At 50.1% G+C, this 25,344-nt stretch overlaps 1 protein-coding gene across 1 annotated transcript in view; it reads left to right on the forward strand.

Annotated features, from left to right (window-relative positions):
- The window catches only part of SPTBN1 (spectrin beta, non-erythrocytic 1), a 120,762-nt gene that overhangs the window by 86,074 nt on the left and 9,344 nt on the right, over nt 1-25,344 (forward strand). The window contains exons 14-31 of the mRNA XM_049784810.1: nt 211-348; nt 854-1,610; nt 3,652-3,854; nt 7,645-7,735; nt 11,862-12,008; nt 12,835-13,098; nt 13,670-13,894; nt 14,522-14,611; nt 14,758-15,036; nt 15,465-15,595; nt 16,600-16,804; nt 17,323-17,697; nt 19,970-20,214; nt 20,742-20,880; nt 22,039-22,123; nt 22,859-23,055; nt 24,497-24,606; nt 25,279-25,342. Coding sequence (XP_049640767.1) covers nt 211-348; nt 854-1,610; nt 3,652-3,854; nt 7,645-7,735; nt 11,862-12,008; nt 12,835-13,098; nt 13,670-13,894; nt 14,522-14,611; nt 14,758-15,036; nt 15,465-15,595; nt 16,600-16,804; nt 17,323-17,697; nt 19,970-20,214; nt 20,742-20,880; nt 22,039-22,123; nt 22,859-23,055; nt 24,497-24,606; nt 25,279-25,342 — 3,745 coding nt within the window. The remainder of the gene's footprint in view (nt 1-210; nt 349-853; nt 1,611-3,651; nt 3,855-7,644; nt 7,736-11,861; nt 12,009-12,834; nt 13,099-13,669; nt 13,895-14,521; nt 14,612-14,757; nt 15,037-15,464; nt 15,596-16,599; nt 16,805-17,322; nt 17,698-19,969; nt 20,215-20,741; nt 20,881-22,038; nt 22,124-22,858; nt 23,056-24,496; nt 24,607-25,278; nt 25,343-25,344) is intronic.

Below are 25,344 nucleotides of genomic sequence, written 5' to 3' on the forward strand. Positions count from 1 at the left end.
ACGTATGAGAGGAAAGAGTGGACGTGGAGGGGTAAAGGGATGAGGCATGGGGGGCGTATGAAAGGGAAGTGCTGAGCTGGAAAGGGAGGGGCTGGAGGAAGGAGGAGGTAAGGGGTGCCCCATCACCCATCCCCACCAGGATGCAGGGGTGAGGACCTTGCCATGCCCACGTCCTCCAGCATCAGGATGCTGCCTGTCTCTGCCCCCCAGGTTTGAGAGCCTGGAGCCCGAGATGAACAGCCAGGCTTCGCGGGTGGCCGTGGTGAACCAGATCGCTCGGCAGCTGATGCACAGTGGCCATCCGAGCGAGAAAGACATCAAGGCGCAGCAGGACAAGCTCAACACCAGGTGCGGGAGAGCCAGGTCCACGGTGCGGGTTACGATTCCTGCAGGTCCTGATACTGGCGTCTGCCCACAGCAGTCCTGTGCGTGGTGGGGGCGGTATTTCAGGGTGACTATTTGAGGCAGCCCTATCCTGGCACCCTCGGAGTTGGACCTTGGCCAAACACTCTCCTAGCTGCCAGGTCACAACTGGTCCCTTTCCTTTATGAGAGGGTCTCAGCTTATCTCGGGAGGGTTTCGCCCGCAAGGACCTGTTCACCAAGACAGGTGAAGAGACACAGTCGAGCAGATCATGGCAACAAGCTGGTCTCACTTCTGAGGTCCGTGTGCCAGACTCTGGTTTCCAAAAATGTTCATCCTCTACAGAGATGAGCCAGTGTGTCTGCTGGACAAGAGTCAGTTGCATCTTTAGGGGCCACTTAGTCTGCCACTGCCTAAGTGGTTATTCCAATGTGTCTCTGAGCTTTTCCCTCCCCAGCACTGTCTCCTCTCCCATCTGCATCACATACAGGTGGAGTCAGTTCCGGGAGCTGGTGGACCGCAAGAAGGACGCACTTCTCTCTGCCCTGAGCATTCAGAACTACCACCTGGAGTGCAACGAGACCAAATCATGGATCCGGGAGAAGACCAAGGTGATCGAGTCCACCCAGGACTTGGGCAACGACCTGGCAGGTGTCATGGCGCTGCAGCGCAAGCTGACGGGCATGGAGCGGGACCTGGTGGCCATCGAGGCCAAGCTGAGCGACCTGCAGAAGGAGGCTGAGAAGCTGGAGTCAGAGCACCCAGACCAGGCGCAGGCCATCCTGGCACGGCTGGCGGAGATCAACAGCGTGTGGGAGGAGATGAAGACCGCCCTGCGGAACCGGGAGGCTTCCCTGGGAGAGGCCAGCAAGCTGCAGCAGTTCCTGCGGGACCTGGACGACTTCCAGTCATGGCTGTCACGGACACAGACCGCCATCGCCTCCGAGGACATGCCCAACACGCTGATGGAGGCTGAGAAGCTGCTCACGCAGCACGAGGGCATCAAGAATGAGATCGACAACTACGAGGAGGACTACCAGAAGATGCGGGACATGGGTGAGATGGTGACGCAAGGCCAGACTGATGCTCAGTACATGTTCTTGCGCCAGCGGCTCCAGGCGCTCGACACAGGCTGGAACGAGCTGCACAAGATGTGGGAAAACAGGCAGAGCCTCCTGTCCCAGTCCCATGCCTACCAGCAGTTCCTGCGCGACACCAAGCAGGCCGAGGCCTTTCTCAACAACCAGGTGAGTGTCGGCAACTGAACCATTGACCCTGAGTCATTGGAGCCCGGGAGGCTCATTGTAAACCACCTGGGTGTGAAATGAAGCTGATTCATTCAGAAACTTTCTTCTCTGGAGTCCCAAACCGTTGGTTGCAAAGCGTTTCAGGGCAAGGGGCAGGAACTGAGGGTTTCTGCAGTGCTGTCCTGCCTTGCGAAGGATATTTCCGGTACCATTAAAAAGCTTCTGTGTATGTGATTGCATGGCTGTCTGTCAAGGTAGCTATGACCCATGAGGAATCGGGACCATCTCAAAGATATCAGGCAAGGGGAGCGATAATACAGCGTTTACTATGGAAATCAGCAAAGTTTGCAGATCCTTGCTCGCCTTCTGCAGGTTACTGCAATAAGCTGCAAATCCACCTGCTGCTCAGCTGCTACTCAACTCGCAGGGGCCCACGAGCCCCAGCTGCTGGGTGGGGCCAAGAGCCTACCCAGGGATGCCAATTAGTAGCAACCGCCTGTGTGTGTGAGAGAGAGAGAACCCGAGTTAAGAAAGGAGAGAGGAATAGATACAAAGCAGCTGCATTCTCTCCAATGCTTTATCTCTGACCCCCCCCCCAATTCCAAGTTTTACCTTTTATACCCAGCACAAAGGGGTGTGTCCATCAGCCATCATTACTGTGGGCATATCCAAGGGGTGTGTCCAAGTCCAACTGCCATACATCAACTGAGGTAGTATAGCAGAGAGGGCACTCGCCTTGAACATGGCCAACTCGGGTTTTATCCCCAACATCCACTAGGGTCCTTTCTGAGTCCTGCCAGGAGTGATTCCCGAGTGCAGACAGGAGTAATCCATGAGCACTGATAAAGACCTCCAAAAACTGTATTTGGGGGCCAGAGAGATAGCAGGGAGGCTGTTTGCTTTGCACACTGCTGACCTAGATTCAATCCCCAGCATTTTATGTGGTCCCCCAAGCTCACCAAGAGTGATTTCTGGGTACAGAGCCAGAAGTAAGCTCTGAACACTGCCAGATATGACACCAAACTAAACAAAAACAGAAACAAAAGCATCTGTGGGCTGGAGTGATAGCATAGCAGGTAGGGCTCTTACCTTGCTTGCTGCTGACCCGGGTTCAATCCGGCATTCCATATGGTCCCCCAAGCTCACCAGAAATGATTCCTGAGTGCAGAGCCAAGACTAACCCCTGAACTTCTGATGTGACCCCAAAACAAAAAAATAATTTGGTTGCTAGAGTGATTTAGTACAGCAACTAGGATGCTTGCCTTTGTACACTGCTGACCTGGGTTCAATCCCCAGCTTACCATATGGATCCCCCAGTCCCTGAGTACAGAGCCAGCACTAACCCCTGAGCACTGCCAGGGTCCAGAGACCGAAAAAAGCATTTGGGTGCCAGAGCAATAATACAGAAGGTAGGGTTCTTGCCTTGCTTGAGGCAGACATGGGTCTGATCCTTGGCATTCTATCTTGTCCCCCAAACTCACCAGGAGTGATTCCTGAGTACAAAGCTAGGAGAAAGCTTGAAGCACCTACAGGTGTGACCTCAAAACTAAATAAAAACAAAGCATTTGGGAGCCAGAACAATAATACCGAAGGTAGGGCTCTTGGCTTGCATGATACTGACCTGGGTTCAAAACCTGGCATCCCATATGCTCCCCCAAGCCCACCAGTAATTGCTGAGTACAAAGCCAGGAATAATATCTGAGCATTGCCAGGTATGATCCCCTAAAGAAAAGAGACAAAACCAAGACCACACCATGAAGCTTTGCTCACTCTTTTGGTGCTCTAGTGGGCACTAATCCTGTCCTTATGGAGAGAGTCAGCCACTTATGGTGACACCCCCCCCAGGGCTTCTTTCTCTTCCCCTCTCTTTTTTAATTCTCATAACTTGACAGATTATTTAAGTATAATGAAAGTGAGTCTGTAGAGAGGAAATGTGGGATATGGGGAATGTGCTTATAACCGAGTCTTGCCTCAGACACTCATCCCACTGTTTTTTTTTCCCTCCCTCCTTCTCTCTCCCCCTCCCCCGTGCCCCCACAAGGAATATGTCTTGGCGCACACTGAAATGCCTACCACCCTGGAAGGCGCAGAGGCCGCTATCAAGAAGCAAGAGGACTTCATGACCACCATGGACGCCAATGAGGAGAAGATCAACGCAGTGGTGGAGACCGGCCGGAGACTGGCGAGCGACGGCAACATCAGCTCAGACCGCATCCAGGAGAAGGTGGACTCCATTGATGACAGGTACATCAGGCCTGGGCTTCGAAGGGGTTCAGGCAGAGGCGGGAGAACCCTGAAAAAATCCGGGACCTTGTTCTGCCTGCAAGATGCTCAGGAAGGGCAGGCCTGAGGGCCTAGACACTCTGCTAACATGAATGAACGTCTGCTGAGGGACACATGGCGTGTCAGCTGACAAGCCCTGGGTTGTTCTTCCCAGCCACGGAACCTATGTCCTTGAGTGCTGTGAGGACAGGGGAGCCATGTATGGCCCAGAACCTGGCCAGGACACAAAGGCACATTCTCAGTCCTTAAGAAACTGGCTAGGGAGGAACATCACATGTCTTTGCTCGTGATGAGAGAAAAGGCCTTTTTTCCTTCTGCCAAGGCCTCTCCAGGACCGAGTGACCTTTCTTTGTTTTCTTTAATTTTTTTGTTTGTTTTGGGGCCTTACTCAGGAATGCTCAGAAGTTATTACTGGCTCTGTGTTTAGGAATTGCGCTGGGAATCGAACCCAGGTCAGCCACAAACAAAGCAAAAGCCCTCCCCGCTGTGCTATCGCTCCGGCCCAGGTTCACACTTATTTAAAAAAAAAAAGTTTTCTCTCTGGTGAAAGGCCAGTGTCCTGAGTCTGACCCTCACCCTCACCCCTAAGGCGGGCTGTGAGCAGGTGAAGGTTTCCCTGCTCTGTGTAGACCAGCCTTCAACTGGCCGCCCTGGGCTGACCTCTGGCTCAGCCGTGTCCCAGGGTCCCTTCAGCTTCCTTGGGCTGTCCCCCAGGGCCTGCTGTGATGTGTGGATGTTTCCAAGCCCGGCCAGTGCCCTTGTGATCCCTGACCTCATGGGCTCTTTCAGGATACAAGTGGACATGGTAGACAATCTCCCCTCCACTTACAGACCTTGCTCCTCCCAGCTGGAGCACTCTGAGTCTTCTGATTGAGGGTCAGAGCTGGCTGTTATAAGGGAGGCGTATGGACAAGGGCATCTCTCACAAGAGCTACAGAATTGGAACTTCCCCACTCAACCCTTCCTAGTGATTGTGCAGAGAAAAAAATGGGACATGCCTTCCTCTTCCCAAACAGAAAGGGGTTCTGTTTCCTCTCATGGCGAGTCTCTGGCTGCTTGTCTCCAATGACTGTGTCCCTCTGTCCTGTGCATGGGGATGTGACCATTCGGAGCCTGCAGGCATGTGGCTGCAGGAGGCTTTCCCAGAGGTTTGCCCATTGCTTCATCTGCAGCTGTGAGTGATGCTGCTGGTCCTCAAGACTCCTGGGCACAGGGTGGGGGTAAGGGGCCCATTTCTGCAGCCTTGGTTATGACTTAACCCTCTTTCTGTCCTGGGCTGAGTTTTTAAAAGAAATGGAAAGGTGTGTCTGGAGCTACAGCACAAAGGAGAGAGTACTTGCTTTGCATACCGCCAACTCGCGCTCAGTCACCTCACCAGCATCCCATATGGTCCCCTGAGCCTGCCAGGATTGATTTCTTAGTGCAGAGCCAGGAGTAACCCCTGCACCACCAAACGTGGCCTTCCAAAACAATAACCCCCTCAAGAGAGAAATGGAAAGAACTCCCTAGACACTCAATAAACAGAGCAGACCGATTTGGCCTCAGGACACCTGTTAGTCTCTGTTTCTTAACGTCCCTCTCAGGGTGTTAACTGAATTCTGGTTTCACTTCAGTATCCCCAGGAGCCCCAAGATCTGAAACAGATCCCAGGGGGATACTTGTGTGTTCTAAAAACAACAGTTATAAAACACCTGTGAATGCAAGGTGTGGGAGGGGCACCAACCAAGTCTGAGTCTGAGTCTTCTAAGTCTTCTGGCAGAGTACTCTTGGCACCACCACATACAAGACTAAATCGTGGTGCTCCGTGCATTCTCATTAGTTCACTTTGTATGTGATGTCAGCGACATGTCCTTTGTCAGGCCTATCCTAGAAGCTGGCTGGACTGGTGGGGACTTGTGTTCCAAAGAAGCAGTGGGTCCCAGGCTTCCTTCTCTGCCTTCTCTCCCTCAACCTGGCCCAGGCCCTTCCCTTGGGCAGCTGGTTCCCTGTGATCTCAAAGCTTCAGGTCCAAGAGTCGGCTGGATTATTGAGTGCACTGACCCTTTTTCCCCTCTTGCAGTGGTCACTAGTATTAAGTCCTCCTTCAGCTTTTCCAGTGGGTGGACACTACTGGGCACAAGCAGGAGGAAGATCCCTGCTGGGCCTGGACACCTTTGGGTGCATGCAAACAAGTCCCTTCTAGTTTGCTGCTGTGAGCCAGCTCCTGAGTCTCCTGGATTCACCAAGCTGAAAATCTTTTCAATTTTAACAACTTTTTTTTGGGGGGAGGGATCATACCTGGCAGCGCTCAGGGGTTACTTCTGGCTCCATGCTCAGAAATCACTCCTGGCATGCTCGGGGACTATGTGGGATGCCGGGATTCAAACCAATGACTTCTGCATAAAAAGGCAAATGCCTTACCTTCATGCTATCTCTCCAGCCCCAAATTTTATTTTTTTAAGGTTTTGTGTTCTAATAGTTTTGGCCTTTGGCATCGTGTTTATTAGTAATGGAATTTATTGGGTAGAAATTCTCAAAGTTCATATCATAACAATGTGAATGTATGAAGTAGAAAGCCTGTCTAGAGTACAGGCGGGGGGTGGGGTGGGTGGGGAGTAGGGAGATTTGGTGATGGGAATGTTGCACTGGTGAAGAGGGTGTTCTTTAAAAGACTGAAACACAACTACAATCATATTTGTAATCAAGGTGTTTAAATAAAGATTTTAATTTAAAAAAAGTAAAAAGTAAAAAACTCGGGGCCAGTGAGATAGCATGGAGGTAAGGTGTTTGCCTTCCATGCAGAAGGACGGTGGTTTGAATCCTGGCATCCCATATGGTCCCCTGTGCCTGCCAGTGGCTATTTCTGAGCGTAGAGCCAGGAGTTAACCCCCTGAGCACTGCTGGGTGTGACCCAAAAAACAAAACAAAATAAAAAAGTAAAAAACTCAAAGTTCTTTAAAATGTTCCTTTCATGGTGAAAGGTGAAACTAATTCATGTGAAAATTTTCTTTAAGATGGGAACTCTGTGATAGGGGCCAGAGAGATAGTACAGTGGGTTGGGCACTTGCCTTGCACACAGCTGACGGGGGTTCAATTCCCAGCCACCCTTATGATCACTTGAGTACCTCCAGGAGTAATTCCTGAGCAGAGAGCCTATATAACCCTGGAGCACCAGTAAATCTGGCTAAAAAAAAATTAATTTTTTAAAAATTTCTTGTTTTTGCTAGTAAAAAAAATGTTTTTTTAATTTTAATGGGAATCTTCTTCCCAAGATCATTAGTTCACGCGGAGTTAGACAATTTTGCGTTTCTTAGCCTCGATGTCCTGTTTGGAATCTCTTGAAGGCAAGTTTCTTTTGTAATATAGAAAATAGAAATTGTGCACAGCTTGGATGGGGAGTGGTTGTTAAGGTTTGCACAGGTGTGTAAATGTGCAAATAGCTGTGTTCCATCCTATTTACCTGCAATGTCTCAGGGACATTCGGATCAGAACCAGAAACTCTCTTCCATGTATATAAACACCAGGAAAGCAATGGAATGATGCATTATCTTTGTTTTCTCTTTTTGGTTTTTGAGCCACATCTGGCAGTGCTCAGGGGTTACTCCTGGCTCTGTGCTCAGAAATTACTTCTGATAGGCTCAGGGGACCCCATGGGATACTGGGCCCCAATGCATTTTTTTATTGAAAGATATTATTCCAACACACATATATTATGGGTCATGATCATCCTCTCTGACTAACTTCTTGCTTCATTTTCTCATCATTTTTACAGACACAGGAAGAACCGCGAGGCAGCCAGTGAACTTCTGATGCGGCTGAAGGACAACAGGGACCTTCAGAAATTCTTGCAAGATTGTCAGGAGGTGCGACCCTCCCCACCCCCATCATCTTCTCTTAGGCTTGGTTTTGGGCTGAGTTGACACTGTGTGATGCAGCTGCATATATTGTAGCGTCCAGGGTCATCCGCCCCCAGGAGCAAGTTGTCACACCCACCTAATTGCAGGCCACACTGCTGATTTAGCACTGCAGTAAGTGAGTTGCCCCTAAAAAGACAGCGAATTAAGACCCAAAACCCTATGGCTGACATACATTATTTGGAGGCAAAATTGTACGGCACCCATCAGGTTTTTCAAACAATTCTTACTAAAGTCATTTTACTAGAAAGAATGACAAAGGTGGGGCCAAAGCTATAGCACAGCAGGGAGAGCATTTGCCTTGCACACAGCCAACCAGGTTTGATTCCTGGCATCCCAGAGGGTCCCCTGAGCCTAACACACGTGATTCCTGAGCACAGAGTCAGGAGTAACCCCTGACTGCTGCAAGTGTGGCCCCAAAACAAAAGAATTACAAAGGTAGGGCTGGAGCGATGGCACAAGCGGTAAGTCGTCTGCCTTACCACAGCTCGATCTCCCGGCGTCCCATAAGGTCCCCCAAAGCCAGGAGCAATTTCTGAGCGCATAGTCAGGACTAATCCCTGAGCGTCACCAGGTGTGGCCCAAAAACCAAAAACAAACAAAAATAATTACAAAGGTAAAAATTAAGACTTCCTGTGTAGTGTCCTGGGAAGTGAAAAATAATTACTAAAGCCAAGTAGCCAGAGTGCCATAGTGTAGGTCAGTGTTTCCCAACCTTGTTGTTTTTTGTTTTTTGTTTTTTTTTTTAATAATCCGTGGCTACTTTCTAACATTGCATCTCTGGCTGACCCCACACACAATCCCCCCCATCCTGCCATCTGTGCTTTTCTTGTGCTGCAACCCTCCATCCGAATGCCTCCATCCCTTCAGAATATCCCTGGTGACCCTGATGATGGGCAGACGCTGTACTCCTGTCCGTTGGATTGTACTGTCTGCTTATTAGCCGTGTGTGACTATTTTTATGTTCAGTTAATTAAAACTGAGTGTTGTTTTATCACTCTATAGCTGTTTTAAGAACCCAGTAAGCAATTACAGTTGGTGACACAGCCTAGGACAGACAGACTAGAACATTTCCACCGTTTTGGAAAGTTTTACGGGACAGAAGTACCCGCTCATAGTCTGCTGCCTCTATGCCGATGGTTTTCATTCAAGCTGTCATTTTATTCGAGCTTATTTAATGGTAAGGCAGAGAGAAGGAACTAGAAGGAAGCAGAATCAGCTACCCAGGCAAGAAGTGCAGGTCTGAGAAACAGAGACCAAGTTTCTGTCTCCCGAAGCTGGGGAGGTTAAATCCACATCCCTGAGTGGCGCCGGGCCTGGCCCAAACCCACATCAGCGAACAGCTCTGTCTTCTGGGCTCTCTAGAAGTGTGTCTGATATGCAGAGAGTACAGTGACCATTCAAACTCGAGGATTTGACATGCCATATTCATCTGATGGTTCTCATTTTGTTTCAAGTCCCCACTCGTGTGTGTAAATAGACTTGGAAAACTGCAGTCAGCCAGGGAGAGAGAAAATTTTACAAAGGATCCTGTAAGTTTGTTGTTGCCTGTGAGTACAGGTGTGCGTAAGCACTGGTGGCTGCGAAGAGATCATCCTTCTACCTGTGCAGTGTCCTAGCAGGTGAATGCCATGACAGGCTCTGCTTCTGTCCCCCTCCCTGCTCCATTTTCCCTGCTTCCAGAATAGACTTATTCCTGTTAAAGCAGGATAACCAGATGGGAGCAGAGTAGTGTGGAATCAGCGAGCTCCGTGCTTTGCTTTTCGCTGGATTCAGGCACTGGATTCAGGTGTGGTTTCCTGTCCCTTTGCGATGCACACATTTCTTTATTGCAGAAAGTGAGTAAATATTTCCATGACCTCTAAATGCCCGGAGGTAATGGCTGTAGATCTGGTTCCAGAACACTAGATAAAGGGCTGCTGAACTAGCAGGTTTCCTAAGTGCATCTCATGGCGCTGAGTGCATTATGCTTTGTCTGTAGGATGACCCTTAGAACAAGTGTGTGTGTGTTTGGTTAGAATACAGGGAGACACTTGCCGTTTTGTTTTCTTTGAACTTCTTCTCTAAATGAATGAATGGCCCAAGCACTTCAGACTTTAGCTACTTATAGAGCTGGAACATAGTAAGTTCTTTAGGACATTTAGTGTCTCTAGTGTACTGCAACTCTGGTGTTTGCTCACAAAGGGCGTGTTGAGATTTCCTGGCCATTCCCCTCAGAAAAAGTGGCATCAAAGATCTTGTTCTCTGTCCTGGCCTCTCCGGTATGACAGGTGAATGCCAGAGATCCAAACTGCCTGAGATGAGCCCGCGCTGCTAGTACCCGTGGGGGCAAGACTCTGACAAAACACTTCAAGGCTTTTTGAATAGAGAAGCTGGTTTGGGACCAGGGTAAGGTCAGATTGAGGGCCAGGTAAAAGGGAAACAAATGGTCAAAGTAAAGGGTAACCAGTTCAAGAGATGTAACTGAAATCAGGGAGAAAGACTCTTGCCAGGAGAAGAAACAGTTCAGTCAGATTGCTGTTCCAACTGCCACAGCCTCTCCGCACTAACTCTCCAACACCACCCCCTCACTGAGGGGACTTCTATAGGCCCAGCCAGTCAATAATTAATCCAGATCTTTCATAAAGGGGCGGACCCCTTTTATTGCTGGTGCTGGACTTATGCTGGGGTAATACATAATGAAGGACAAGAGTTGATTTTGGGGCCTTGTGCTTCTAAAGCCAGTCACCCTGCTATCGTCTCATCCAAGGAACAGACAAGTCCTATTGCCTGAGCCAATGCACTGAGACATTCTTCCCTGGGTGACTCCACTGTCTTGTAGTTCTAACTCTTCCTGCCAGGCTGAGGCTTTGCAGATAGATGTGGAACATTTTGGGTGTATCTGTGGAGGGCAGACTCACACTGAAGTTCCTGTGTTCCCATCAAACAGGAAATCAGGGTCCCTGAAGGTGTTTGGCTTCCTTTTCCAGGTCACCTTGAAGCTCTGTTCTGCATCTTCCTCCCCGGTCAGCAGACAATGTGGTGCCCTGGGTAGGAGTCAGCACATGGCGGGCTAAACCTAGGAGAGGCTGGTTCGATAGAGCAGGAATCTGGGAGGAAAGTCAGAGTCAGCAGGTAAAGGTAAAGGGAGTGTGTCAGTCTGAGCTGGAGCAAGCCCCAAAAGAGCTCACTTCTGTGATGGGCCAGCGGCAGGCAGGCAGGCTCTGGGGCACTACTGCAGAGATTAGAGCCAAGTATTGGGTCTCCAGATTGAGGCCTGTGGCAAGTTCTTGTTGCCAACAGAAGGCTTGTGGAACAATAGAGATGAGAGGGAAGAGGAGATAAAGGTGGTGAAGTCTTCTTAAAAGACCTTTGTCTTTTTCCTACACTCATAGGGGCAGGTGATCCACACTTCTTGGCATTCCAAAAATGCTGCACAAGGGAGGTCAAGGACTCTGGTGGGGGTGGGGGTTCTTTGTGTGATAGCACTAAAAGAGGGCTGGAGTGATAACACAGTGGGTAGCATTCCCCTTGAACATGGCTATCCTGGCATCCCCAAGCTTGCCAGGAGTGATTTCTGAATGCAATTCCAGGAGTAACCCCTGAGAGCCACTGGGTGCGACCCAAAAACCAAAAATAAAATAAATTTAAAAAGAAAGCACTAGAAGAGTGAAAAGGCTCTCAGATGAAGCGCAACACACTTCTTTGGTTTAAGCATGGGTGGGCCGATCCAGGTATTAGGCTGAGAATTGGTTAGGTATTGTGACTTGTTCTGCAGCTTCCTCCCCCAGTCTTAGATCAGTGTTTCTGCAAGAGCTGAGGAAAAGTGCCAGATAGTTGTGAAATTGGCTCCCAGAGCATTTGTGCTCGTGAATTGAATGCTCAAAGCCATTGGAAACAGAGCCCAGAGAAGAGTCTCTTGCAGTGGAGAGGTCAGTCAGAACAGGTTGGAGTTGCAAAGTAGATATTTGGTTGTCCATTGACATGGAGCCATGCAAATATGTCAAGTCAGATAGAGCACAGCTCTTTCTAGGGGATAAAAAGGCTGAAGTCCATGGCCACAGTCCTCAAAAAACTTTCCTCTGTTTCTCCTCAGCTCTCTCTCTGGATCAATGAGAAGATGCTCACAGCCCAGGACATGTCATACGACGAAGCCAGAAACCTACACAGCAAATGGTTAAAACATCAGGCATTCATGGCAGAGCTGGCATCCAACAAAGAATGGCTGGACAAAATTGAGAAAGTGAGTCGCATCGCGTTTCCTGCTGCATGGCGCTGGCTAGGGGACATGCCAGAAGAGGTTTAGTTTACCAAGCACAATTTCCTACACTGTTGAGTCACACCTGATCATATGCAAGTCTCACAGCCACTAACATCCTGTTTCCATGCAAGGTTCCTGATGTTAGCCCCACAGAAGGGAGAGAAGCAGAGACAGGGTTAGGTGGTAACGAATGATTGACACACCCTTGAACACAATTTAACTGCTGTTGTGCATATGACAGACTATGACCTGAACAGGCTCACATTGTCCCCATTGTTATGTGAAAAAGAAAAATCATATACAGTGAGCCCAGAAATAAAATACTGTTTCCATTTTAAACGATTCATTATAGAGTTCTGGAGGCTAAGGGGAGTGGAAGGATAGCTGGAAAGGTTCACTTATAAGTTATGGTTCTCATAATTTTATAGATTGTAGGCCCTGTCTTCTTAATGGAACATGGGAAATTTCTTTTTAAGTAGACTTAGCACTTTTCATCAGTAAATGGCTTGTGGGCTGTATGCCTGTATATTGTATGCCTATATAATCTATACCCAAGGTGTATGAAAATTACTCAAGACAAAAGGGTCAGAAGTGCTTTCAGTGTTTTCAGAAGTCCCAAGCTAGGCTGTATGGCTGGATTGGGCATGGCTTTATATGAATAATGCGTGTTGGATGATGGGTAGATCATAGAATAGATGTCCGTGTTTGATGTAATCATGACATTTGGTAACAGGATCGATCACAAAAAAGACATCCAAGGTTGGGTTTTCACTGTGACATTTATCACCACCCTACTTGTATTTTGCAGGAGGGAATGCAGCTCATTTCTGAAAAGCCAGAGACGGAAGCTGTGGTGAAGGAGAAACTCACTGGTCTGCACAAAATGTGGGAAGTGCTGGAGTCTACCACCCAGACAAAGGCCCAGCGGCTCTTTGATGCCAACAAGGCCGAGCTGTTCACCCAGAGCTGTGCTGACCTGGACAAGTGGCTGCATGGTCTGGAGACCCAGATCCAGTCCGATGACTATGGCAAAGACCTCACAAGTGTCAACATCCTGCTAAAAAAGCAGCAGGCAAGTATTTGCGGCAGTTCCAGCCTTCCTGTGCTGCTGCTGTTCTTGATTATAGTCCTGACGTCTGTCTTCTCCACAGGCAGCTGATATCCAACAGGGTGTTGTGATGGCATGGGGGCATTTCCAAAGTGTTATATGAGGGGTACAGTGTTAGGGCCTTTCTTAAAAGCCATTTATGTCAGGGCTGGAGAGAGGGCACCGTGGGGAGGGCGTTTGCCTTGCACACAACTGACCCCAGGTTTGATTCCCATCATTATGGGGGATCCTTATGGAACCTGAGTTCCAAGATAAACTTGAAATTGATCCTGAGTTTTAAGATTCTATCAAGAGACTTGAAAAATGAACTAATGGACCCAGGGCTTGTAGATAAATTTGACAGTGCAAAGCCATGTCTCAGAGGCTCCACTCTGTACCTTTCTATAGTTTAAAATCTCATTTTGAGCTACAAGGCAAGAACCAGACTTGGAGAGACCTAGGATGGTCACGCTGTGATGATGTCACCTGTGATGGTCATGCTGCCAGCCAGAGAGGTCCTCACTGGCATGAGGTCACGCTGTTCTCTGCCCCCCAGATGCTGGAGAACCAGATGGAGGTGAGGAAGAAGGAGATCGAGGAGCTGCAGAGCCAGGCCCAGGCCCTGAGCCAGGAGGGGAAGAGCACAGATGAGGTGGACAGCAAGCGGCTCACAGTGCAGACCAAGTTTCGGGAGCTGCTAGAGCCCCTGAATGAGCGGAAACAGTACCTGCTGGCATCTAGAGAGATCCACCAGTTCAATAGAGACGTGGAGGATGAGATCGTGAGTCCATGTTCCCGCCTACTTCTGCCCACCTCTGCAGCCTGTGAAGCTCCGATCCCACCTGTTGGATGCTGGTACCCTTAGGGTAGTCATTTCCAACAAAAGAAGTTTGAGGAGCTGAGGAGATAAAGTGCTTGGGTCTCGAGAGCACCAGGCAAGAACCAGAGTTCAGGGACTGGAGTGATAGCACAGCAGGGAGGAAGTCTGCCTTGCTTGTGGCCAACCCAGGTTTGATCCTTGGCATCTGATATGGTCCCCTAAATAACACCAGGAGTTATTCTGAGTGCAGAGCCATGAGTAACCCCTGAGTACTGCCAGACGTGGCCCCTCAAAATAAATATAGAATTGGAGTTTAGTCCTGTGTTAGAGCCAGCTGTATGCTGTGAGCCAGAGCTTCAAGCTCTATCCTTCATGAACAAGGGTGTCCACAGGGTCACTGAGTCCAGTAAAAAGTGAGGTCTTCTGGAGACTTGGTTTTGGAGACTCAAAGGGCCAGTTGTGGGCACCCATCCCATGAGATTGAGGTTCCTTGCTCTGCGTGGCTCCAGCTTCTGCATGTCCCTACTGCTCCTGTCCGCCCTGTCCTTCACCTTCTGCAGTCCTGATGGCCTTTTGGTGTTATTCCAGCTGTGGGTTGGAGAGCGGATGCCCTTGGCCACATCCACAGACCATGGTCACAACCTGCAGACGGTGCAGCTTCTGATAAAGAAGAATCAGGTAACATACTTGCGTGTGGGTGAGTGAGTAAGCAGGGGGGGGCGGTCAGTGCATAGCAGAGACCTTTGATGAAGCCGGCCCCCCATGCCATGCCTTGCAGACCCTCAGTGTGAGTGAACCCTTTGCGCCTCTTTCCCCTCTCACAGACCCTGCAGAAGGAGATCCAGGGCCACCAGCCACGCATCGATGACATCTTCGAGCGGAGCCAGCACATTGTGACGGATAGCAGCCCCAACGCCGAGGCCATCCGTCAGCGGCTGGCTGACCTGCGGCAGCTGTGGGGCTTGGTCATCGCCGAGGCTGAGAAGCGGCACAAGCGGCTGGAGGAGGCGCATCGTGCCCAGCAGTACTACTTCGACGCAGCTGAGGCCGAGGCCTGGATGAGCGAGCAGGAGCTGTACATGATGTCCGAGGAGAAGGCGAAGGTGTGGGGACTGTCCACCGGGCCCCGAGACGGGCTGTGCAGTGACTGCCTTGGGGCCATTCAGGGTCCCCACATTATCCAGCCCACTCAGAGCCCTGGACACTGCCCGTTTGCCTCTTCTCACATGCCTGGTTTTTCTAGTTTCCTTCATTGGGTATTTGTTTTGTTTTGTTTTGTTCTTTTTTGGGGAGCCACACCCCGCAGGGGTTACTTCTGACTCTGTGCTCAGAGTTCATTCCTGGCAGACTTGGAGTACCATAGCTAATGCCAGGGATTGAATGTAGGTTGGCCATGTGCAAGGCAAACGGCCTCCCCACTGTGCTATTGCTCTGGACCCATGAGTATTTTTTTTTGGTGGGGTTGGCCCTCCTGCCTTGTGTGGCCTTCAGGGGAGTGACCACTGCCCTAATGGTTTCCTGTCCCCTGCAGGATGAGCAGAGTGCCGTGTCCATGTTGAAGAAACATCAGATTTTGGAGCAAGCTGTGGAGGACTATGCAGAGACGGTACACCAGCTATCCAAGACCAGCCGAGCCCTGGTGGCTGAAGGCCATCCTGAGAGGTGAGGCGCACCCCCCATCCCCTGCACCTCAAGTCCTGGGCGAGGCAGATTAGGAAAGGGTGACTAGGTTTCTGAGGTCTCTCAGATGACAGTGCATATGACGGTTTCCCAGAGAGCAAACACAGCCTCAAGCCTCTTATTCTATACACAGGACACACATAAATGGTGTCTAGAAGCCAAGCATGTGGCTTTCCCTGACTGGAAAGCCACTCTTGTGTGAACTACAGCAGCTTTTCTGGCTTTCTGTGTTCTTTTCTTGTTTTTGTTTTTGTGATTTGGATCAACCTAGCAGTGTTCAGGGGGGATACTCCTGGCTCTGCACTCAGGAATCACTCCTGACAGGCTTGGGGGGACCCTATGAGATGCCAGGGATCGAACCCAAATCAGCCTCATGGAAGGTAAACTACCTTTTTGCTGTGTGGCCTCCTTTCATAATCTTTTTTTAATTCCTTTCATATATATATATATATGGGTTGTTGTTTTTTGTTTTGTTTTGTTTTTGGATCAACCTAACAGTGCTCAGGGGTTCCTCCTCGCTCTATGCTCAGAAATCTCTCCTGGCAGGCTCAGGAGATCATATGGGATGCCGGGATTCAAACCAACGTCCTTCTGCATGCAAGGCAAATGCCTTGCCTCCATGCTAGCTCTCCGGTCCCCCCTTAAGGAGAGCCACAGTGACAAAGTTATAAAGTTGCTCCTGATTGAGTCTCAGTGATACAGCTCCCTTCACAGTACCTGTTTCCCACCACCTATTTTCGACCCGCCCTCCAGGGAAATCCTTAGTAGGCATCTCTCTCCCCTGCGGCCTTGACCGTCGGGTTGTTTCATGTTGGCTTCATTCTTGGCTCCTGTGGGCAGAGAGCATGTTTTAGGATCTTGTCTTTGGACACACGTAGCCCCCAGACCTTTTCCACACACGCACATGCGCAGACACACACTCAGAAACACACACACTGCCTTTCCCTCGGAAATCACATGGTGCTGTTTCGCCCACCCCCTTGCAGCGAGCGCATCAGCATGCGACAGTCTAAGGTGGACAAGCTGTATGCAGGCCTGAAGGACCTGGCCGAGGAGCGCAGGGGGAAGCTGGACGAGCGACACCGGCTGTTCCAGCTCAACCGGGAGGTGGACGACCTGGAGCAGTGGATCGCCGAGCGGGAGGTGGTCGCCGGCTCACACGAGCTGGGCCAGGACTACGAGCATGTCACGGCAAGTGGACGGGGGTCCCAGGGCCCATTCGGCTCACAGCTCTCAGCTGCGGGAACCTGTTGGTGTTCTCCCTTCCCAGTCCCTCTGTCCTGTCCCGGCATGGCTGCCCCACACCAGAGGGAAGCTGGTGTGTGACCAGCCTCAGAGCTAATGTCTCTCTACACATGCCCATTTGTCTTCTCCATTTGTCTTGCCCATTTGTCTTCTTTCCTTCTATTTTTCTCCCTTCTGTCCTTCCTCTTTTTCCCTCCTTCCTTCCTCCTCTCTTTCATAACTTCTTTCCTCCTCCATTCCTTCATCTGCTCTTCCTTCTTCCTTCCTTCTGTCCTTTTTCCTTCCTTTTGTTCTTCCTTCATCCTTGGTTCTTCCATTCATTCTTCCTCCCTTCTGTCCTGCCTCCTTCCATCCATCCTTCCCTCCTCCATTTTTTCCTTCCTTTTCTCTTTCCTCCCTCCTTTCCTTCCTCTTCTTTGTGCCCTGGTGGGCTGGCTGACTGCTCCCCACTCCTCCCCCTGCAGATGCTGCAGGAACGGTTCCGAGAATTTGCCCGGGATACAGGCAACATCGGCCAGGAGCGCGTAGACACAGTGAATCATATGGCTGACGAACTCATCAACTCTGGGCACTCGGACGCGGCCACCATCGCAGAGTGGAAGGATGGGCTCAACGAGGCATGGGCCGACCTGCTGGAGCTCATCGACACACGGACGCAGATCCTGGCTGCGTCCTATGAGCTGCACAAGTTCTACCACGATGCCAAGGAGATCCTCGGGCGCATCCAGGACAAACACAAGAAGTTGCCCGAGGAGCTGGGGCGAGACCAGAACACAGTGGAGACCCTGCAGCGCATGCACACCACCTTCGAGCACGACATCCAGGCCCTCGGCACACAGGTGCGTCAGCGTCAGCTCCCAGCCAGGGCTCCTGGCCTTGGGTGCCAAGACGACTCCAGACAATGGCTTGAATCAGACCCACACATGGGCAGATACATTGTCAGATCAGACAGACACAAACACACAGGCATGCAGACAGGTGGTGCATACTCATGGTCAAAACAGACACACAAGGAAGTTACCCAGATTCCCCCTAGTGATGGTTCTTGCTTGGAAAAAGGAGTTTGGCTGCTTCTACAGGAAATGAGTTTTGGGGCAGTTTCTGCAGAAAGTCTTGATGTTAAGCTGCTGCTCCCCTAACTCCACTCCAGGCTGCTCATTGTCATGGTCAGAGCTGAGCAAAGAAAGTCTGCAAAGTCTCATGGGAACCAGATACCTTTGATTTTTGTTTTTGGGGGATTTTTGAGTTTTTTTTGTTTTGTACTTTTGTTTGTTTGGCTTTTGTTTTTGTTTTATTGTTTTGTTTTGTTTTGTTGCAGATACCTCTTTTCCTTTCTACCACATCTAAATTCTTTTGCCTAGTTGGAGTCAGAATCCACCTCCCCATGAACCCCCCTATACCCCCAGATCTCCAGGTTTCCCTGTACCCCCTAACCAATGCTTGGAGGCCCCTGCTAGCCTGTCCAGGCAGGAGCAGGGACCGCACACATGTCTCTGCGTGTGTCTTCAGCCATGTGCCAGGTGTGTGCATGTGACCACCAGCAGAGAGGAAACAGTTTCCTTTGCATTTCTTCCTTTTTCGTATATGTGTGGTGCTGACATTCAGCATAGTGTGTGCCTGTGACACTTCAAGGCTCATACATCAGGCTATGCATGTTACACATGTTCTGGAGGCTGCCTGGAAGTGTTGCTAGACAACCCTTTGTCGCAGTGCTTGCACAGCAGAGCTGCCGCCGCATACTCAGTGCATGTAGAGGCTGCAGGCGCCAAAGTGCTGGTCTAGACCTGCTCTCGAGGCCCTGCTCTGATTTGAAAGGACATGCAGGAGAGAAGGGCCTATTGGTTTCTCTGGAGGTGTTTCCTCTTCTCTCACCCCAGAAACAAAAGTTTGTCTCGTCACCCTGCCCAGCCCCTTTGGCATTTTCTCCTTGCTGTCTTGCCGCCATCTCCTCTTGGTCACCTGGAGCCCTTTGTCCCTCCTTGTAAGCCCATGGTAGCATCTCTGGGCCCAGCCAGCTTCTGTGTCATTGTAAAAACTCCTTTGCTTTACAAAGAGTCTGCGGTAAAGTGCCTTTTAGAGGTATCTTTGGCTCCAGACTTCGAGCTGCCCGATCAGTCCCCAAAAGTGGGATCGTGACATCAAGAGAGAATTGGGCAGCCAGAGCAATAGCACAGCAGGGAGGGCATTTGCCTTACATGTAGCCGGCCCAGATTCTATCCCCAGCATCTCTGAGGGTCCCTGTGCCCACTATGTATAACACCTAAGCACAGAGCTAGGAGAAAACCCTGCATGCGGTCAGGTATGGCCAAAAAACAAAACAAAGCTAAAAAAGAGAGAGAGTTGGATTTCTCGCTCTGATAGGTTGCTGTGTAATGAAGCCGCAGCCCTTTTCCAGGGCAGACACATTCTCAGACATGAGGATTTTTTGTGGATAGATAACAAGCCTTGTCTAGGGAGGACCTCCCTGCAACACCCAGTTGCATTTTTTCCTCTCTAAACTTTCTGTCATTTTTTTCTGTCCATTTGTTGACCTTGTTCCTTTCCTGTCATAACCGCTATAGCTGGAAACTCCTCCAGTAGAATCACACTATTACCCCATTTACTGGATCATGGTTTCCTCGGTGAGCCCCATGTGGAATGTCCCATTGAAATCTGACTTACTGGATGGTCACATTCTCTGACTCATTCAGAATGTCTGTCCCTTTCCTGTCTCTCTTTGGGAGCCTTCATGGGTGTTCAGTACTTATTCTTCACAGCACTCGCCCTTTGTGATTTTTATAAAATGTTGTCAGAAGGATTTGAGTTCTCTGTTGTTGCTTTTTGATGTTTGTTTTGTACTGTTGAATCTATCATATCCAATCTGTGTTTTCTGTCCTGGAGTTTCCCACTGGGCTGCATCCTAGGGACCTTCCTTTGCCAGTCCCTCCTCCCTATTCTGTAGCCATTTCATTTGTCTTGTGTCTACAACAGGAGATTCAGCTTGTTGATAGAGGGCGTGGCTCTGACATGCCTTTGGGGTTTGGAGCCCCGTCAGTCATGGTGCTTGGAACCAGCTTGTGGGCAGCAGGTGTTGCCTCTCAGGGTCTCACCTGGGTCCCTCTGGCCTCGCAGGTGCGGCAGCTGCAGGAGGACGCAGCCCGGCTCCAGGCGGCCTATGCAGGCGACAAGGCTGAGGACATCCAGAAACGAGAGAACGAGGTGCTGGGAGCCTGGAAGGCCTTGTTGGACGCGTGTGAGGGCCGCCGGGCACGGCTGGTGGATACTGGCGACAAGTTCCGCTTCTTTAGCATGGTGCGAGACCTAATGCTGTGGATGGACGACGTCATCCGGCAAATTGAGGCACAGGAGAAGCCCAGGTGAGGGCACCTACACATGTGCTGAGGGGCCACCTGGATCTGCTGTGTGCCATGGAGGGGGGTATCTGCAGATTCTCATCCCTTAGCTGAACCAGTGAGCCCTGAGCAGGCCCCCACACCTCACATGAAAAGCCACTGCTCTTTAGCCAGTGATTTGGGTCCCTCGTCTGCAGGTAGGTCGGAGGCCATCATAGATGTTCCAGCCTGCACCAGTCATTGGTTTCGAGGCTGGGACTTCATTGGTGCTACCATGTCTGAGCACAGAGAAATCGGATACTCCTTGCAGCATGTGACCCCAGACGATTGACAACTGATATGTGGAGATACGATGGTGGGGAGGGGATGCCTGGCATTCACCTTGTAAGGCCCAGGGAGAGTCCAGACCACAGGTCTGAGCAGAAATCCAATTGATCTTTCTGGTGCCCAGTCGCAGCCATTCTGAAAAGCACAGGGGCACAGGCCATAGCAAAAAGGTGCCTCATGCCAATGTGAAGGCTCAGAGCTGACACCGCTGTGCTCTGTTTCAGGGACGTCTCCTCCGTGGAGCTCTTAATGAACAACCATCAGGGCATCAAGGCTGAGATCGACGCCCGGAATGACAGTTTCACCACCTGCATTGAGCTTGGGAAATCCCTGCTGGCGAGAAAACACTATGCATCTGAGGAGGTGGGGCTGTCTGGCTGGAGCAGTGCATCTGAGGAGGGAGGGGCTGTTTCCATAGGGGTAGGAGCCAGGGTGCATGCCATTGGCAAGAAGAGTAAGCTGAGAGCTGGAGTCCATAGGACTACACTATGCGTGCACAGGACTACATGTGTGCTTTTGTGTGTACATGGATGTGCGCGTGCACATATGTGCTTGTGTTTGTGCGTAAAGTATGTGTGCATATCCCCACACAGGGAAGTGTTGTAGATATATGTACCCCATTTTATATATACAGACGCACATAGGTCTATTTCTGACCTCCTCACTTCTCTAGAAACAAAGCAATTATTGGGCCAGAGAGATAGCACAGCAGTAGGGCGTTTGCTTTGCAAACAGCTGACCCGGGATTGACTTGGGTTTGATTCCTGCCATCCTATATGGTCCCCCGAGCCTGCCAGAGGCCATTTCTGATCATAGAGCCAGGATTAACCTCTGAGGGCAGCTGGGTATTACCCCCCCCCCCAAAATAAAAGAATAAGACAATGAGCGAAGACAGCTTTGGTCTTTCTGTTTATGATACATTTTTTAATTGGACCACTATTAGATACAGAGCTAAGAAGTTGTTGATGATCGAGTTTCAGCTCTTCACCAGGGCACATGCCTGCCTCTACTAGAACCATGGTGTGTGATGTTGTTCCTGAAGGTGGATTATGCACATCGCTTTCCTTCTATTTATTTATTTATTTATTTATTTATTTATTTATTTATTTATTTATTTTAGCACCTAGATCTTGTCTAGCATGACCATTCCCAACGCCTGCTGTCAGAGAGGTCTTGAGAAGATACCTTTTGAGGGGCCTGAGGCTCCAGTCTCATCCCCTCCCCTCCAGAGCCCTCCCATCAGCTCTTTCTGATCCTTGTCCCTCCCTCGACTCTTTAAATGGTCCCCACTCCAGCTAGGCTGAGGGTCACAGAGATGAGTGATGGGCCCAGAGCAGCACTGTGGGGTACAGATGTCCTATGTTTTGCCCCTTGCTGTCTGTCCCTTTTTAAGATGAGTTACACCTTTTCTCTCCACTCCGGCTCCCTGACAGACTGAGTGATCCTCAGATGATAGTGCCTGGGCAGAACTCGGGAATGTGGAATGTCTCAAACATTTCTGAGTCCTTTCCTTTCTTACAGATCAAGGAGAAGTTACTGCAGTTGACAGAGAAGAGAAAAGAAATGATCGACAAGTGGGAAGACCGGTGGGAATGGCTAAGACTGAGTAAGGATGGAGTTTTACCTTGGCTCCCTGGAGCCTGCCCCAGGCCTGCTCTCATGGATGAGCCTAATTTCTTTCCTCTTGGGGTTTCTAAAGCCATTCTGAATGCTTCGTTTCATGCTGAGTATCTTTAATTTCTTGATGTGTGCATCAGGCTCCATCGGTGTTGGGTCTCAGTGGTCAGGTGGGTCCCGGGTGTGTTCAAGTGGCCTGAGGAAGACAGGACTCATAACTAACCTGAGAGCTGAGTGCTCTTTCAGTGGAAAGGCTGGTCTTTCTTGGTTTCCTCAAAGATCTGTTATTAATTACTACAGCCAAGAAGTTGGAAATGCCTAACCAGGCCCTACATCTCTTGTTTTGTTGATAAAAATGAAACAGTGGAAGGGGCCAGAGCGATAGCAAAGCGGTAGCGCATTTGCCTTGCATGCAGCTGACCCAGGTTCAATCCCTGGTGTCCCATATGGTCCCCCAAGCCAAGAGCAATTTCTGAGTGCATAGCGAGAAGTAACCCTTGAGCATCACCAAGTATGGCCCGAAAAGAAAAGAAAAGAAAAGAAAAGAAAAGAAAAGAAAAGAAAAGAAAAGAAAAGAAACAGTGGAAAGGGGTTTGCTAGTGGAATGTTCGTGAAGTCCGAGTAGGTTATGAGTAGGTTGGGTTGTGCGTGGGCACCAGCGGGGGACCCTTACCGGCCAGCTCTTCCTAGCACGACCTCACCATCTGTCCTGTTTCCCTCTCAGTCCTGGAGGTGCATCAGTTCTCCAGGGACGCCAGTGTGGCCGAGGCCTGGCTGCTGGGGCAAGAGCCATACCTGTCGAGCCGAGAGATAGGCCAGAGCGTGGACGAGGTGGAGAAGCTCATCAAAAGGCACGAGGCCTTTGAGAAGTCCGCGGCCACCTGGGATGAGAGATTCTCTGCTCTGGAGAGACTCACTACGGTAAGGAGGCACTGGAGGCCATGGTCTCGCCCTGCTCAGTACTGCACCCTCCTTCACATCATTGCTGTGGAAGCCATAGGCTCTTCCTTTAATGAGCTTTGGGGCTGCAGTAGCCACAAGACAGCAGGCAGAGCATTTGCTATGGTTCAACCAGGGTTCAGTCTCCAGTGCTCCATACAGTGCCCCAACCCCCCCAGCACCCCAGAATGATTCTTGAATACAAAGCCAGAAGTAACCTGTGAGCACTGCCAGGAGTGATCCCTGAGTGCAGAGCCAGGAGCAAGCCCAGAACACTGCTGGGTGAAGCCCAGAAACAAAAAAAAAAATAAAGGAAATTAGGGGCTCTTTTGGGAGCCATTTACAGGGCTGGTACCCCTGAGCACTTAGAGTAGCTTCACGGCAATGAAGGGATCAGACATTCCTTTTGTTTTTGTACTGTTTTTTGTCCTATATTTCATAGACACTTCAGGGTCTAGGGCACAGCTCTTTTTCTTCTGGTGAGTCCTTAAGGGGCACTTTGCCACTTGACATTTCCTCCCTCAGCACATGGGCACTGCTCCCTCAGCAGCAGCTTCCAGGTAGGAAGCTGATTCTTGGGCAGACACGGAAATGCTGGGTTTTTTTTCTGATTTCTTTGGGCCCAGGGGTACCACATGCACCTGCACGCTCAGTGTTAGCATGGAGTCAGGAATGCCGAGCTCAGTGGTGGAGCCTATTCGAAGCCCTGGGTTCAGTCGTGACCCCAGTAGCAAGCCTTTGAGTAGGGATGTCTGCACAGCTGGTGAAGGTACTTCAATTAAGTTAGACTGTCTTGGGGCCAGAGTAGTGGCTCAAGTGGTAGGGAGTTTGCCTTGAACATGCTAACTTAGGACGGACCACAGTTCGATCCTCTGGCATCCCATATGGTACCCCAAGCTAGGGGCAATTTTTGAGTGCAGAGCCAGGAGTAACCCCTGAGCTTCACCAGGTGTGCCCCCACCCCACCCTCCAAAAGTTAGACTGTCCGAGACTTTGAACTATGTGTTACTTGACTTGGATGAATAAACTCCGGCCATGACACAGAAACCTAGAGAATTACTGCAGCCCTCAGCATCTGAACTCTGGTACTTTCTTCCTTAGCAAAGGAGAGTTCATTTAAGATCATTTAAGATGAGTCCCAATCCCAGAGGCTGCGCTAACAGCTAATGGGATTCTCCAGGTGCACATAGACCCATCCCGTCCTGTCAGACTCTCTCAGCTCAACAGACCCATCTTGTCCTGTTAGACTCTGATTCCTTGGTAGCTTGAGGCATTATCTGAGGCTCCCGTATCCCTCAGAAAGTTCTACTCAAGATGCCTGTAAGTTGCTGGCAGGCCTTGGGCAGGGCTTCTAGGCCAGTCTAGTTTTCTTTCCTGGAAGAGGCTGAGTCAGGGTCTGCTCAGCATCTTGTGTTCTCCTCAGTTGGAGCTACTGGAAGTGCGAAGACAGCAAGAGGAAGAAGAGAGAAAACGACGGCCACCATCACCTGGGCCCAGCACGAAAGTTTCCGAGGAGGCAGAGTCCCAACAGTGGTGAGTGCTGAGTCCTGAGCTCTGAGACTGATCAGTGCTGAGTCCTGAGTCTCCTTTTCTCTATACCTTCCTCACCATTCCCATCCTCTGGTCTCCTTTCCTACAAAGATAGGACTTTGCATCTCACCCTTATGAGTTTTTAGAATTCAATTGAATGACTTAAGCCAGTGATTACTCACCTACCTGGATCTCAGGCCAGGGATTCTATGAAGCTACTTCTTGGAAGTTTCGGGAGGCAAGGCTGCTCATGAAGGACAGGACCAACTCTAGTTCCAAAGGCCCAATTGTTTGGGTTTAGAAATGCTGCCCATTGAGGGAAGGGGCCTTACCAGTTGTTCTGTTCTTTCATTTCTCATCAGAAACACACAAAAAGTAAAGAAAGAAACTACAGGGGCCTGAGCGATAGTATAGTGGGTTGGACATTTGCCTTGCAAACACCCAGATTTGTCCCCTGGCATACCCCATATGGTCTCCTGAGCCCCACCAGGAATAATCCTTGAGCACAGAGCTACAAGTAGGCCCTGAGCAGTGCTGAGTGTTACCCCCCCCCCTTGAAAATAAAGAGGAGAAAAAGGAAGAAAGGAGGAAAGGAAGCAATTTTTTTTAACTGTAGCTGCTTTTTGAGAGTTAACCTGAACAAAAAATGTTTTTCTCTTCCCTCTCACCAAACAGGGACGCATCCAAAGGAGAGGCAGTGTCCCACAACGGTTTGCCGGCCGACCAGGGATCCCCACGGGT

The sequence above is a fragment of the Suncus etruscus genome, chromosome 12 (genome assembly GCF_024139225.1).
Source record: "Suncus etruscus isolate mSunEtr1 chromosome 12, mSunEtr1.pri.cur, whole genome shotgun sequence".
In the NCBI taxonomy this organism is placed as follows: Eukaryota; Metazoa; Chordata; class Mammalia; order Eulipotyphla; family Soricidae; genus Suncus; species Suncus etruscus.